General features: G+C 37.4%; 1 protein-coding gene across 1 annotated transcript; it reads left to right on the top strand.

The window, feature by feature from the left end:
* Window positions 1–611: 611 nt before the first annotated feature.
* On the top strand, window positions 612–8310 carry LOC120540486 (MORN repeat-containing protein 3-like). Its single transcript, XM_039771324.1, has 5 exons — window positions 612–756; window positions 1907–2064; window positions 3709–3868; window positions 4698–4882; window positions 7975–8310. The coding sequence occupies exons 1-5, from the start codon at window positions 612–614 to the stop codon at window positions 8050–8052; spliced, it is 726 nt and encodes a 241-aa protein (XP_039627258.1). The 3' UTR covers window positions 8053–8310.
* Window positions 8311–14719: the final 6409 nt, after the last annotated feature.

The following is a 14719-nucleotide window of genomic DNA, read 5'->3' as shown; positions in this document are numbered from 1 at the left end:
GCAAACCTTGATAATCCATTTCAGGGTAGTGGAGGACCATAGCCTATCCTGGCAGAACTGGGAGCAAGGCAGGAGCCAACTTTGAACAGGATACTATGGATGACTGATTGATTAAAAAGCAACATTTCTTGTTAGAACAAATCTCTGAGATAGTTAGAACAAATCTCTGAGATAGTTTTTAGCAATACCCTTTCATATTCACAGGAGATGTAAAAAGCTGCGTTGTTTCTTGTTGAACCTCAGGACAGGATATAAGAAGCGGATCGCTAGAGTGCAGTCCAGCAGGTAGCTCCATTCCAGATTACACACCCCATATAAGAATTTCCTATCTATTGTTTGCATCTTCAGATATTTCAAAATGTGTGCAACATGACATACTGCATGTCTGAACTTTGCTGTAAAAAAGTCATGCAGACATCCGATTTACAAGGGCTATTGTAGCCACAAGAATGTCTCAATTGACATACATAATAACAAATGTGATGTAAAGGAAGCAAATGATTATTTTTATGCTGTAATCCTGTGGAAAGATTTTGTTATTTAAGACTTGTGAAAAAAAAAAACAGTAATGACATTTCGCTCCTCGTTAAATTGTTCTTTATACAGGAAGAATGCCTTGGTTGCGGAAACCCAGGGAGTTTCAACCTCTCTGGAAGGAGTGGGACAGGAATGCCCAGAAGTGTGGCTTGAGACACACAGTCTATTATATCAGCGGAGATCAGTATACTGGCGAGTGGCAAGACAACAAGAAGGATGGTAAGTGCACATATCCTGTACCACTCTTACATATTTCACTGCCACTCCCAACTTTCTCATACAATACCATAGCTCCTCTCGAGGCACCCTGTCATTTGCTTTCTCCAGGTCCACAAAGACACAATGCAACTCATTCTGGCCTTCTCTAAACTTCTCCATCAACACCCTCAGAGCAAACATCACATCTGCAGTGTTCTTTCCTGGCATGAAACCATTCTGCTGCTCACTAATAATAACCTCCCTTCTTAACCGAGCTTCCACTGGTACACTACACTATAAAAAACAACTAAATTACAGAAAACAAACATTTAAATGATTGTAAATGCAAACAAAGTCTGCGAATGGGTTTGGCTGACTACTTGTCTTTTAAAGATATTTTAATATTGTGTACAATTTTTATTTGTTATTATTACTTTTTGTACTTTTTTATTATTGCAGCTATAATGAAACATATATAGAAAAATAGATAGAGCCACCCATGCTCCTCTGTTGTTTTGCCCTGTGTACACTTGACCACATTGACCACTTATGTGGTGCAAAAAGATGCTTGCTTCATTTGTGCACAAAGAGTGCCAGCAAAACAAATGGCTATCCTTTCATACTATAAAATATATGACCACATAGATGTTTATGGTTCTTCCGGAAAGTGTCTGAAGTGTGTCCTTTGTAGTGTGTTCATCTATTAATGAGTTGAAATTTACGTTTTGTTTTCCACATGCGGATCCATGTATATGGAAAGAATAAATTGGCTCTTATACGGTGGTGCCCTGAGTTGCAGCCTGTTCGCTCAGGGAAATGGGGTTCTGCTGCCCACACTCTTTTGATTTTGTAGGAATGCCTGGTTGGTATACACCTGACAGTCTATGTTCTAGGGTACATGAATAATTGTACTGCTCTGTGCTTATAAAGCATCTTGATGATGTGTCTAGTATGGAATGGTTCTGTTTAAAAACAAAAGGGGTTTGTTCTTGGTGTAAAAAGGTAGACTTGCTCTTATAGCAACATACTGTATACCATTCAAAGTTATCATCATTTCTAAGTATGAAATGTTTATTAATAAACACCAAATAAATGGATATACTTTTCTAGTTAATTTTGTATTTATAACTTAGTTACTATTTCCATAGTCCTCTTTTGTTTATAAAAAAAGGAAGAGGAGTTGAAATTTTGAAGAACCCTGCATCCAGGTATAAAGGATTTTGGAAAGAGGGAAAACGAGGCAACTATGGGATACTGAGTATTCCTGATCCTGAGACTGGAAAATATAAAGAGGTGTATTCTGGAGGATGGGTAAATGGCCTGAAAGAAGTAAGTGTGCATCCATACCTGATATTCTAAATCATTATATGAAAAGAAATCTACTGGCAACTGGATACATTAAAAATAATGCCAAAAAAGAGATATTTCCTAATAGTGTTTTAACTGTTCTAAATTTGTAAGGCAAAGATAAACACAAAGTATCTAGGGAAATGACAAAACTTAAAACTGCCCCATTGGCTTTGCTCATATGTGCAATGGGGTGACTTAGTTTCATAGCCGCCTGACGAACATCATAAGCATTCTCCTTGTAACCTCTCTCTCTCTTTCTACATATATCTAAGATTACTCTGCATATTGTAAATGGATACCCATTTAGTAAAGCAATTTTTCCTCTCACCCAGCAGTCTGGAGAAAAAGTATTAATATTCTCTTAGTCTTCATTGGTCTTCCTTTTAAAATGGTTAACCCACACTATTGCACTGGCTGCCTTGTGGCTCTAATCTTAATAGCAAGAGTGATATTTCCCCTGTTTATTTCCTAAAGTGTGTAAGTTTTCCTGTGTCATATGGTACTGTCACAGTTCATGAATTACACAGTTAATACATTGTACATTCTCGGTGTGTGTGTGTTTTGTTTTTTTTTTTTTGTAATATGGCTTTACCCCACACCCTAAAGATGTTCAGGTTAGGAAAATGGGTAACTTTAAATTAATCCCATGTGTATTCACATAAGTAAGACCATGCAGTAGCATTGCCACCTCATTCTTCCCAGTATTGATGTGATTGGCTTCTGGCATGTGTGACTCTGCATTAAAATGACTAGGTCCAGAAAAGAAATGCAATGGTCATTATGATATAAGTATACTAGGGGAATTTGCCCCCTGCTCACTTCATTTGCCAACCCCCCGGCCTGTGCTACGCTCCAGCCACTTCATGCTTCTGCTGTTCACGTATGTGGATTTCACTTACACCAAACAACAAATCTTTTAATTCTCGTGGATACGCCTCCTTTTTGGGAAGAAACACTACTTCTCCCCGATGGCAACACAAATTAGATGATCTATGAGTCTCCGACTTAAAGTTTCAATCCGACCAATATATTCAATCTTGTTTTGCTGTTCCATTATTTCAATGAGTAATAATTTCCATTTGCTTGCGTTAATGCGATCTTTACTATCATTTTTTTGAGACTTTCGAATATTAGTACTTTCATTAACTCTAACCTGCTCTGCATGTTTATCGTTTTGGAACCTCTTTACAACGTTCTACTTTGTCATCTACTCTTTGTCTTTTATATCCGGCCCTGGGCGTGGTTAAATCTCTTGGCACAAAGTCTCGTCTCGCGGGACTTGAAAGTATCTTTCTGAAAAAGTCACGTCTCATTCCAGGCTAAAAAGTCTTGTCTCGTCCTAGGATTTTTTTATATAATGGAGATATATACTGTACATTCATTCTCATTTAGTTGAGTTCCAAAGTAAATTATTTTCATAAAATGAAAGTATCATAACTGTATATAACAAATAAATTTAATATACTGTAGTATTTATTTTCACTTTTAATAATGAGGTGATTTAAAGTCACATGGATCAGGTTAATCAGAATGTCTCTGAAGTTTTACATTGTATTAGTTTGTACTTATCCAGTGAATATTGTCATTGAGACTTGGATTCATGAACTGGCTTCTTTTATTTAGGGGATCGGAAAGTACAACTATTCAGAAAATGAGTTTTATGAAGGAGAATGGAGCAGGGACCAGAGAAGTGGATGGGGTAGAATGTATTTCCGAGATGGCAGCATTTATGAAGGAGAATGGCTGAAGGATAAACAAGATGGTCAAGGAATGCATCTATTAAGTATGGCCATCTATTTGTTTGTCCACCAACTGCATGAATGCTATTTACTTGCTTTTAAGTACACTCTTCATGTCCCTCACTGGTATGTGCTTTAAATTGAAGTTTTGTCACACATTTTTTACTAGCAAAGTAATACAAGCACTACAGAAATGGTGTCTTTCATTAAAAGAATGAAACATCTTCATGAAGTTCTGAATTTGAATGTTTAATGTGCAGGCCAAATAGACATACACCCATCTGTTGCATGCATTGCTGCCCATCAATGCTAGATTCTTTCTAAGAAAAGCCAAGTCCCAAAACCATAGTATGGCATACACTGAAAACTGTATCTTCACTGGAAGTGAAAAACCCTAACCCTAACTTCAAGAAAAAAAACATAATGGAAACAGTAAAACAATCATCATTTAGAATAGCAAGTCTGTTATCTAAAGAATTGTTTTGAAATCTGGCAGAAGGCCAGACCCAGAAAATGCAAGATAATCAGGGGATGGTTCCTAAAAATCACTGTTCAAAAGCAAAATTCAAAGCATCAAGAATTAGAAACAGTTGGGTACAAAAGGAACTTATTGTAGTAGCCCTCGTACACACTGTACACACAGATTAACAGCACCATTTGAGTTCCCCCTTTTTACAACTTCTGCTTCTCCCATCATGTGACTGCTATGTAATTTGTGTTGCATACCAACAGACACACATTGGAGGAGCTCGGTAAGTAGTAGGCGAAAACAATGGCTAGAGGCAGAGCTCATCTATTAATTAAAAAATGTTCTAAAAATCTAAAACCAATACCAAATGTTTCATTTTGGAACGTATTCTTTTTAAATCCAAGAAAATGAAAACTACTACGAAGGTTATTGGAAAGGAGGCAAAAAGCATGGCCCTGGCAAGTTTTTCTACTTTGACAAAGGCCAGGTGTATGAAGGAATATGGGTGGAGGACATCCCCAAGTGTGGAACCATCAGAGACTTTCAACGACATGTGGCCACTGATCCACCACAGTACCCTGTACCACAGGTATATATACGCAGTCTTCAGTTGCATCAGTTGTATAGACAAGAGTCAATTACGTGTCGCTTACTTTGAGTGTCTTCCTGTATTGATATCTGGTCCCTTTTTTACATACAAAACCCATGCATGGTAATATAATTCTATAAGATTTGATTTAAGTAAGGGGGAAGTGCAAATGCGATTTTATTTGAATAACTGGATAAATCCTGCCTAAACCTAAGCAGATAATTACATAAATAGTAGTAATAAAAAAAGTGCAGAGATATTTCATAGCTTAACTAAGCTGTAAATTATATTGAAAAATACTATGGGAGTGAAGGATTCAGTGGTAGTTAGTCATTATTGAGATTTATGGCAGCCTAGTATCTGCTCCTCACAACAAGCAGTGCATTGTATTTTCAGCAGAATCGTGTGTATTATGGTACAATGTAACACATTACAGTAATCTATTCACATTTCCTAGTAACAGCTTCACTTTAAAGTTTTGCAATCACATTCAAGTTGCTGACTTAGCTAGAACTGTGTTTCTTGCATCACACAAAAAATATGTAAATGTCATTAAGGGAAGGAATTCCTTCTTACATAATGTGCAAGGAGTAAATGTGGCTGCCTGATCTGCATCCCCTGCCTGATATGCAGTGAATATGTACACTATTTTTTATCAATGAAGATGATTTAATTCTAGTTTAAGAGAGACAAAGCAAAGTGAAATTTGTCCGGTGTCTGGGAAATGTATAATTATACATATGATTGCTACATTAAAATATGTGGTCCATTGTAATGTACAGCCTCTTGATCAAAGTACTAATAAGGTGTTAAATTTACAAGGCAAAAAAGTGTTTAATATCTAATCAAATGAAAACACTACAAATATCATCTGATGTAAAATATAGTGCTAATGCCTGTATTTTGATTTCTCAACAAATTTCTGTAAAGTTCCTGTAAAAATGAAAGAGATGCCTGTATACAAGTACTGTAAGTCATCTCACTCTTCACTTAATTGTTAGTGAATGTCCATTCATCTATTATCCAACCCGCTATATCCTAACTACATAACTACAGGGTCACGGGGGTCTGCTGGAGCCAATCACAGCCAACACAGGGCGCAAGACAGGAAACAAAAACCCTGGGCAGGGCACACATTCGCACGCACACACACACAGGGGACAATTTAGAACTGCCAATGCACCTAACCTGCATGTCTTTGGACTGTGGGAGGAAACCCACGCAGACACAGGGAGAACATGCAAACTCCACGCAGGGAGAGGACCCAGGATGCGAACCCTGGTCTCCTTACTCTGATGCAGCAGCGGTACCCAATGCGCCACCATGCCGTCCTGTTAGTGAATGTAAAATAGTTAATTATAAAGTTTAAGTTTTTTGATAGAGTAAGGAGCCTTTAGAAGGGAGAAACTCTGAGATGTGGGTGTATTGATTGTGTTATACAATAAATGTTGCAGGTAGCTTGTCTAACCAATCAGTAAGTACTCTCTTATGCTGAATTTTACCATTTACTGACTCCATATTTGCGTGTTTGAGTGATGAAGTCAGCTTTCTTTCTATTATTAAGATTTATTTTTTATTTAGAATCCTTTAATGAACTAAAATACTAAAAGGACAAGTGGGTGTCATTGTTGTACCATCCAACTGGTCGATATTTGCATAGACTTTAAAAAATAATGAACAAGTAAAGTAGTTAGTAATAAGATTACATTTACAGGAAATAATAAGTAAAGTAACTCCATTATTACTCGAGAGAAACAGTAATTTATAGTCAATTACTTTCTTTCATCATCAGCCCCATTGTAATACTTACTATGAAGAGCCCTTCAATTGTAATTTAAACCTTTCATTTAGAACATCCATCACAGAGAAACTGGAGTCTATTCCAGTAAGCATTGGGCGCAAGGCAGGAACAACCTCTTGATAGTGTGTCACTTCATCACAGGGTGGAGACTCTGTGGTGTATGACCAGGGCCTTTGCCTGGCCGGGATGCCTTTACTCTGAAAGGACAGGAAGAGGGAGCATATCCAGAGCATTATCTCCCCAGGAATGCTAGGTGGCAGCCCCCCTGGGTTGCAGCGGTGCCTCTGACTCCCACAGAGCTCCATAGGAGCTGGTGTTTGGTGCAGCTTTGTTGGGTTTCGTAGGCGCTGCCAGGGGCCCTTAATTGCAGCTCTTCCGCTTATACAGAACTAGGTCAATGAGCACCTGGTGTACTTCCTGGTGCCCTATAAAAGTAGCCAGTTGGGTGGAAGAGAATGAAGCTTGCTGGAGAAGTACTGGAGGCAAAGGAAGATAGAGGAAGGAAAAAGAAGAAGAGAAATGTTTGGTGTACTTAACTGTGCTGTATGTGTGGAAAAGGCGCTTCCTATGGCAAAAAGAAAAAAAAAGAAAAGCGTCTGCTTGCACCTTTGTCCCACGTCTGTCTGTGTCTGATGGTCTACAACACACACAAAAAGATGTACACCACAGCCAGTTTAGCAATCCCTATTCATCTAACCTAAATGTCTTTGGACTGTGGGAGGAAACTGCAGACCTCGAAGGAGCCATACTGACATGTCAGAAGGAGAACATGCAAATTCCATACAGGGAACACCTGGGATGTGAATCCTGGTTTCCCTAAGGTTACCCTTATTCACTCCATTTGCTCCAAATTAGCTTGTCAAATGTAATAAAATGTTAAAGAATAGAAACCTGATATAAATAATACATGAAAAGCCTGGGAAAAATGTATTCAATGAATGAGATACAATCACAACAATAAAAAATAACATCTCAACAGAAATATTGAAAGTAATCTAAATTCCCATGTAATTTGCATCTATATCTATGATCCATATATTTTATATGTGCCATTCACATCAAAATATCACACTGGCTATTTACATTTAATATACTGCACTGTCTATTATAAAGTGCCCTTCATGTCTACCTAATATCTAATATATAGTGTCCTTCCTATCTGTCTCTCGGACTCTTCATATCTATACTGTATGTTAATATATCACCCTTGTATATTATTTGTCACTTGAATTAAATTTAATTTGGAATGTCAACATTTGACTGCAATTTTCTATTTTTGTCCTTTTTCTAGGTGTATCTGGCAGATACTTGTGCTGTTTTAAAGGAGGCACAATCAAGATTATTCCCAGATCAGGCTAAATGCAGCTGAAGGAAACCCTTAATCTCTGTTCTCTTTTTTGAGCCTAGACGGCTGTTGTTAGACCTGTCACATGCTTCACTTTCTTTTTCCCGTCTCTCACGGTTCTTCTTCAAGCCAGACATTGGGTATGTTCGGGATTTTTCTTGTTTTTTGAGTTTCAAGAAAATCTCTTTCCTTTCAGGAGTATGTCTCCCTAGGGGCATATTTAATTTTCATAGTCTGTCTTCTGTGGATTATTTAATAAAGTGGTATATCTTTTGGCTCATTTCAAAGTTGTTGAGTTGATAAGAAAGGATGCTGTTCAGTCTAGGTCTTAACAGTTGGCTCTGCCCATGATCATTTTAGCATTAATAAATGGTTGGATATTTGGGAGTTTATGGTTCAGTTAGATCTTGTAAACAGCAGATGTGTGGGGTCTCTCTTGGCTGGTCTGTATTTTGAGTAATCTCCAGCTGGTTGTCTTCTGATCAAAGATCTGTTGGGAGTGATACCCTAGGAGAATCACCTAATTAAACGTTTTCAAATTGCATATACAAACAATATCACCCATTTGACAGCCTAAGTTATCCCATATTTTCATACATTCATCTTTTAATTATAGTAGAATATTTGTGCCTCCTCCCCACTACCAACAAAAGGTGCAGTGTAAATGCTCTGAGATTTTTATCTTTTACAGGTGGTGCTATTGAGGTAATGTACAAAGTGGACATTTTAACATAGATGTCAGTACTCCAGCTGAAATGAAACTGCAATCAACCCAGAGGAAGTCTGGCTCACCTGATCCAAAAAAAGCAAGACATCTATCCATCCATTATCCAACCCGCTATATCCTAACTACAGGGTCATGGGGCTCTGCTGGAGCCAATTCCAGCCAACACAGGGCGCAAGGCAGAAAACAAAACCCGGGCAGGGCGCCAGCCCACCGCAGAAAGGCAAGATAGTTTGAGTCAAATATAAAAGATGATGATCGTGTTTTCTAATATTCAATATGTAGATTGGTACAAAGTCATCTAGACAGTTAAGAGGGTGCTAGTCTTAACAAAAGGAAAAAGTGTAAGAGTAAAAACTTCCAGAAAGTTCAGAAATGGTGATGGCTGCATTGCATTAAGACTGTGAATGCCCCCCTCCACTTCCACTTCCTCGTTAACCTGATTTTGTTGCCTGTTTTGAAAAATCAAAATGCATCTTAAGGGCAGATGTAGTAATATTCCAGACGTGTTGTAATATTAAACAAAATTCAATAAGTTAACAGCTGAACATTGGTATATACAATATTGAGTGCACTCTGTTAAAATGACTTTGGGAATATTTTAGTCTTATCTTATGTGAGATGTAGTGGCTCATATTTGCATTGGGCTAAGAAAAACAAACTCTAGAAAAATATTATGTGTTGTGATATATACTGAATCTTGCTCATGGGTACACTGGAATATGCATTAGTCCACGCTGTTTCTAGAGGGGCTTGTAACTGAATTCAGGTTTAACTAATCACATTCCATATCAAGTACAAAGATAATTTGCCTATGCTTGATATCAACCAATAGTGGTTCTGAATGATCTTAAATATAATCATCTGTTCCTACAGGATTTCCATCTGGAATCTGTGCTGGCGCCTGACCTTTAGCATCCTGGCAAGACTCTGCAGGTTCCTTGCCAGAGTAATATTCTGCCTCTTTTCTATTATGATGTCTCTTTTGCAGGTGAGGTTTAAAACATAAAATTCAGTTGCCTTTTGCCACCTTGGTGGTATCATGTGCCTCAACCTGTTGGCAATTGAAGACCTCAATAAAAGGCCGAAGGACTGCTTTTTGCAAAATTCTTGAGCAATTCTTAAGGAAAACCAACGAGACAAAAAATCAGAGGTAGATGACAGAAGTGCAGTGTGTGAGATAAATCAAGCACCAATCTATCTACACCTCCATGAGAGAAAATACTGCATTTAAACCTATTTTCCAATTTGTGATGGTAATTTCCGGATATCTGCTGCTGGGATTGGCACATGTACACCTATAAACATTTTTTACATTGAAAAAACAACTATTTTTTATAACCCATAATAGTAATACTGTAGTATTAATAATAGTAAATGGTTAACATTATAGAATGGTTAAGGTTACCTCATGAATTTATAATATTTTATTATGTATGGCAACTTAAGAACAGTAATCAAACTTGTGCTTATATAATCTCTTGCTTTCTTCTAATCCCCATAAATACTGTTTACTCCTTAAATCTTTCTTAGGCTCACAGTGTATTTTCCATTAGTATCAGCCTGCTAATGCTCATTTACATATTTTTTTTCTTTTATTTACCAACTTCCTTCTCTTGTATGTAATGGTTATGGTCTGAAAAGGCTAGATAGTGAGGATATGGATATGTCCTTTCATCTGGGAGAGTCATCTTCAGTATAGTTGAACATTACTTGGATGGATGCATTCTTTTGTGTTACCTTGGCGGTGATGTTAAAGTTTTGCATCTACAGATGTTTTGATGTTGCTGTAGCCATTGTACATGCATCAATTGACAGAGTTTCAATATGAAAGTTGACCTTTACCTATTGACTCCAACCTTTACTACTCCTAAAGAGTTCTTTTTTGTGTCCAAACCTCAGCTATCTGAGTAAATATTAAATGTAAATCAAATGATTTTCTATCGTTTATTAAAGATGTTTTCACTGCTCAGAATGCCTCCCCCCCGTAAGCTCTCTGTCTTGTGTTTAATTTTGAAAAACCCCATACAACAGTGGTTGACATTTATTGAAATAGACTAAATGTAGCACTAAATATGGAATGGATGGCAATGGATTACCTACAGCAAACTGTTATGTGTGCATTTAGACCTTTGAAGGATTAATGGTGCCCCAAAACCTATATACCTTTGCAACATGCTGTAGTATGTAAAGAAATATAAGCACATAACAAGAAATAACATGATAATTAAGAAAATTGTTTCTGTGAAGATGGTAGAAATAGAACAAGATATTTCTGTAAAATAAGTATGCCAAAATGTTTTAGAAAATGACAATCAAAAAGGATAAGGATTGAGCTTGGCAAATAGTGCATGCCTTTTCTTTCACAGAGTAAAACAATGTATAATAAATGACTAAACAGAAAGCCAAAAATGTGCAAGAAAAGTATGTGTGGAGGAGGAAAACTACAGAACATGTGTGGTATCTTTGCAAAGTACACATAATAAGGGAGAAGACAGAAAACCACTTTAACCCAGTTTGAGGAAAGGTAAAATAAAATAATTTCAGTACGTAACTGGGGGTGCAGCACTTAGTGCAGCTGCCTCACAGATCAGGTATTTAATTTCAGATTCTAGTCTGGTCATTGTATGAGGAGTTTATAAGTTGCCTGTTTGGATTTTTCTCTTAAGTGCCACTATTTTCACCACATTCCAAAGACATGCTAGTGAGGCTGAGTCTAAATTAACAGATATCAAAGAAAAACAAAAAGAATATAATATCCTAACTACAGGGTCACTGGGGTCTGCTGGAGCCAATCCCAGCCAACACAGGGCACAAGGCAGGAAAGAAACCCCAGGAAGGGAGCCAGCCCACCACAGGGCGCACACACCCACACGGGACAATTTAGAATCGCCAATGCACCTAACCTGCATGTCTTTGGACTGTGGGAGGAAACCGGAGCACCCGGAGGAAACCACACAGAAATGAGGAGAACATGCAAACTCCACATAGGGTGGACCCTGGAAGCGAACCCGGGTCTCCTAACTGTGAGGCAGCAGCGCTACCCACTGCGCCACCATGCTGCCCTCCAAATCCTGATATCTCCTGTTAAATTTCTCTAATTTACTTTCTTTCGACAATAATTTGAATTTCAGCTCAAACACTAAAATTCTTGTTTTGTAACCATTGAAGGTTTTCATTTTGTACTAAAGCCAGAGCTGAGAAATGCATATGTTATGGTCATTTTCTAACAGACAATACACAGAATAAATACAAAATTGGCTAAGAAATATTCTAAAACAGTTGGAGTTTGCAAGAGCTAAGGTCAAAGTCAAAAGAAGCAGTCAAACAGCGTGAGAAACAAAAAGTGTAAAACTGGAAACATTTTCTTTGACAAAGAGATTCACACCACATAGATCCTAACAGTACATAATAACCCTAATCCTAAGTAACACTATGAATATTTTGATTAGACTTTTAAATCCAAAGTGAGGATACTGAAAAATATGCATGGCCATCCTAAAATGATGCAGTGACAATATGTGCCCCAAGAATGCCCAGTCCTGTGCTTAGCAAAGAATGCATACACAATATTGTTAGAGTCATTAATAAACCAACAAACAAGGAAATTGCAGCCAGACTCATACAAGAGATAACAGGTCCAGATGCCATATCAATTATATCTGATTGCTGAAACAGGACATAATCATATCCTTTGAAATATGCACTGAGCACAATCTTACATTTTTACTGTAAGTGGAAAGTGTTCTTTGCAGTGGTGAGTGCAACGAGGAAAGTTTCAGAATTTCTGAATGGTGAAATTGAGGTCTTTGAAATTTCTAGGTAAGGACTGGCAGAGTGCAGAAACTGGACAGTTTGAAGTTTAATTACATAAGCAACACATAGAAGAAAAAAGTTGGAGGTCTGAATGTGACTTGGACACTTCTGTCAGACTGCTGCTTCTTTCCTTGAAGAATGAGAAACTCTGCTGCCACTTACCTGTTTTGCATGAGCCAAAAAGTCAAACTGCCATAATCAGTTGTGAAAGTAACAGAAGAGTGTACTTAATAGCCTTCAAAGAGGCCTGAGCTTTTTAAACATTTTGGCAGATGAGAAATGGTCTTTAAAATAAGGATGACTGCATACCTACCATTCATTATTATGAAATGGGAAGGCATGTGGAGGACTGCCACATCTCTTTCTACTCTTTTGCAAGGAAAGTTGTACGGTTCACTACATATCAGCTGAAACAAGACCAATGGCTTGCTGGAAGCCCCTCTATGACTTCACTCTCTGCTCCATTCCACCAATTTCATGGCACCGCTCCAAGAAGAATCCTAAAGCTGTGTGGTATAGAAACTCCACTACTTCTAAAGCTACAGCATGCTATATTTTACAAAGAACGTTTCTATTAAAACTGATACAATAACCTCACTGTTGACTTTTCATGGTGATTCCTAGAAAAAGTAGTTCAGAAAGAGCTTATTGTGACATTGTTCATTAACTGTTTTTACATCATTTTATACTAGTGAGTGTTGTTATTATGCTTAAATCAGGCAAAAAGTGACCTAGTTGAACTGAGTTTGACTTTTGCAAGTGCTGTAGATGTCACAGCACTCTTTGAAAGGGTTAAACAATCACAATTGTTGCAGGGTCTACAGAAGGTAATTCAACAAAGGAAGAGACAAATTCTAAACCAGCATCAATTCGCATATGCTCTTTTAAGCTGCTTTAATGCTAGTTACTTGCAAGGTCTTTACTTTAAATTCTCTTGAAATTCAGACACAGAGTGGCATGTTTTATAGCGGATGTTTAGTTACAGTATGTCACATGCAGCATTAAGCTAAAATCCATTTGACCAGGAAATAAAGTGTCCCTGACAACAAAATGACAGCATCCATGAAAACGCACGACAAAGTGTTGAGGTCAATAGAAAAAACAATTCCCAAAATGGATACATGGTGATGTCATCACACTAATGATAAAAATACAGAATATGAAAATATAAAATTCAAAACATAAAAAACAAAACTAATATTGATCTTAATTTCTTTTATTTCAGAGTGTTTCACAATATCTTAAACAAAAGTAACTAGACATGGCTTCAATGTAATATTTTTCCTTAATGTCTGAACAGCTCTTTGTGATGGTGAGCAGGATATATTTACTTTAGTGTTATTCTTAATTGTTTGTTTATGGTTGTTGCAATCTTTATTATATCCTTTTTTGCTTGTGCGTTTGGTGTATCTGAATCTGAAAAAAATGTGAAGTCTTCTGCAAAGGTAACATATTTTCCTATAGCATAAAAAGATCAACGGTTGACACTCAGTGGCCTTTTATTAGGCCCACGTGCACATTAATCCAAATAGTCACCTGCTTCAAACAGTCAATCATGTGGCCGCAACTCAATATATACTGCATCAATGTATCTGTTAAGTCACAGGCAAGCAGTTTATTTGTTGGTCAAATGGCCAAAACATGTGATCTATGGGGTTTTGACTGTGTTGTAATAGTGAATAGTGTAATCAACAAAGAGTATCCAGTGAGCGACACGCAATGTGAGAAAAAAAAAAATCCAGTTAATGAGAAAGGAGAATAGCTACATGTGTTTATTAAAATACAAGTGCAATAAAATAAAAACAACTTAAGTAATGGCTTTTTACAAGAGTGGGGTGTGTAATGACATCTTTGAACCCACAATGTGTCAGACTTTGAAGGAAAAGGGCTGTAGCAGCAGATGACCGCGCCAAGTTCTATTCTCATCAGTGAAGAACTGAAATATAAGGCTACAGTGAGTTTGTATTTAGAAAAAAACTGGAAGAGCATTAATGATTATGAAAAAGTTCCCTACTGAGTGTCAAAGTGTATGCATGCCACAGTGAAACTAAGCTTTGTTGTTGGCCAAGTGCATTCCTGCTTGGTCACAGCCTGCCCTATTTAAATGGATACATTCCAGCAGATTATTGCTCAAAGCACACATAATCACGG

The sequence above is a fragment of the Polypterus senegalus genome, chromosome 12 (genome assembly GCF_016835505.1).
Source record: "Polypterus senegalus isolate Bchr_013 chromosome 12, ASM1683550v1, whole genome shotgun sequence".
NCBI classification, from domain to species: domain Eukaryota; kingdom Metazoa; phylum Chordata; class Cladistia; order Polypteriformes; family Polypteridae; genus Polypterus; species Polypterus senegalus.
The sequence above is the reverse complement of the archived record's forward strand: the minus strand, read 5'-3'. Positions and strand labels throughout refer to the sequence as shown.

Bases quoted from the DNA above. Each gene is read 5' to 3' on its own strand.
- LOC120540486 (XM_039771324.1), top strand. From the start codon at position 612: ATGCCTTGGTTGCGGAAACCCAGGGAGTTTCAACCTCTCTGGAAGGAG. The intron at 757-1,906 runs GTAAGTGCACAT...TTATAAAAAAAG, and splicing joins GCAAGACAACAAGAAGGATG to GAAGAGGAGTTGAAATTTTG. The intron at 4,883-7,974 runs GTATATATACGC...TCCTTTTTCTAG, and splicing joins CACAGTACCCTGTACCACAG to GTGTATCTGGCAGATACTTG.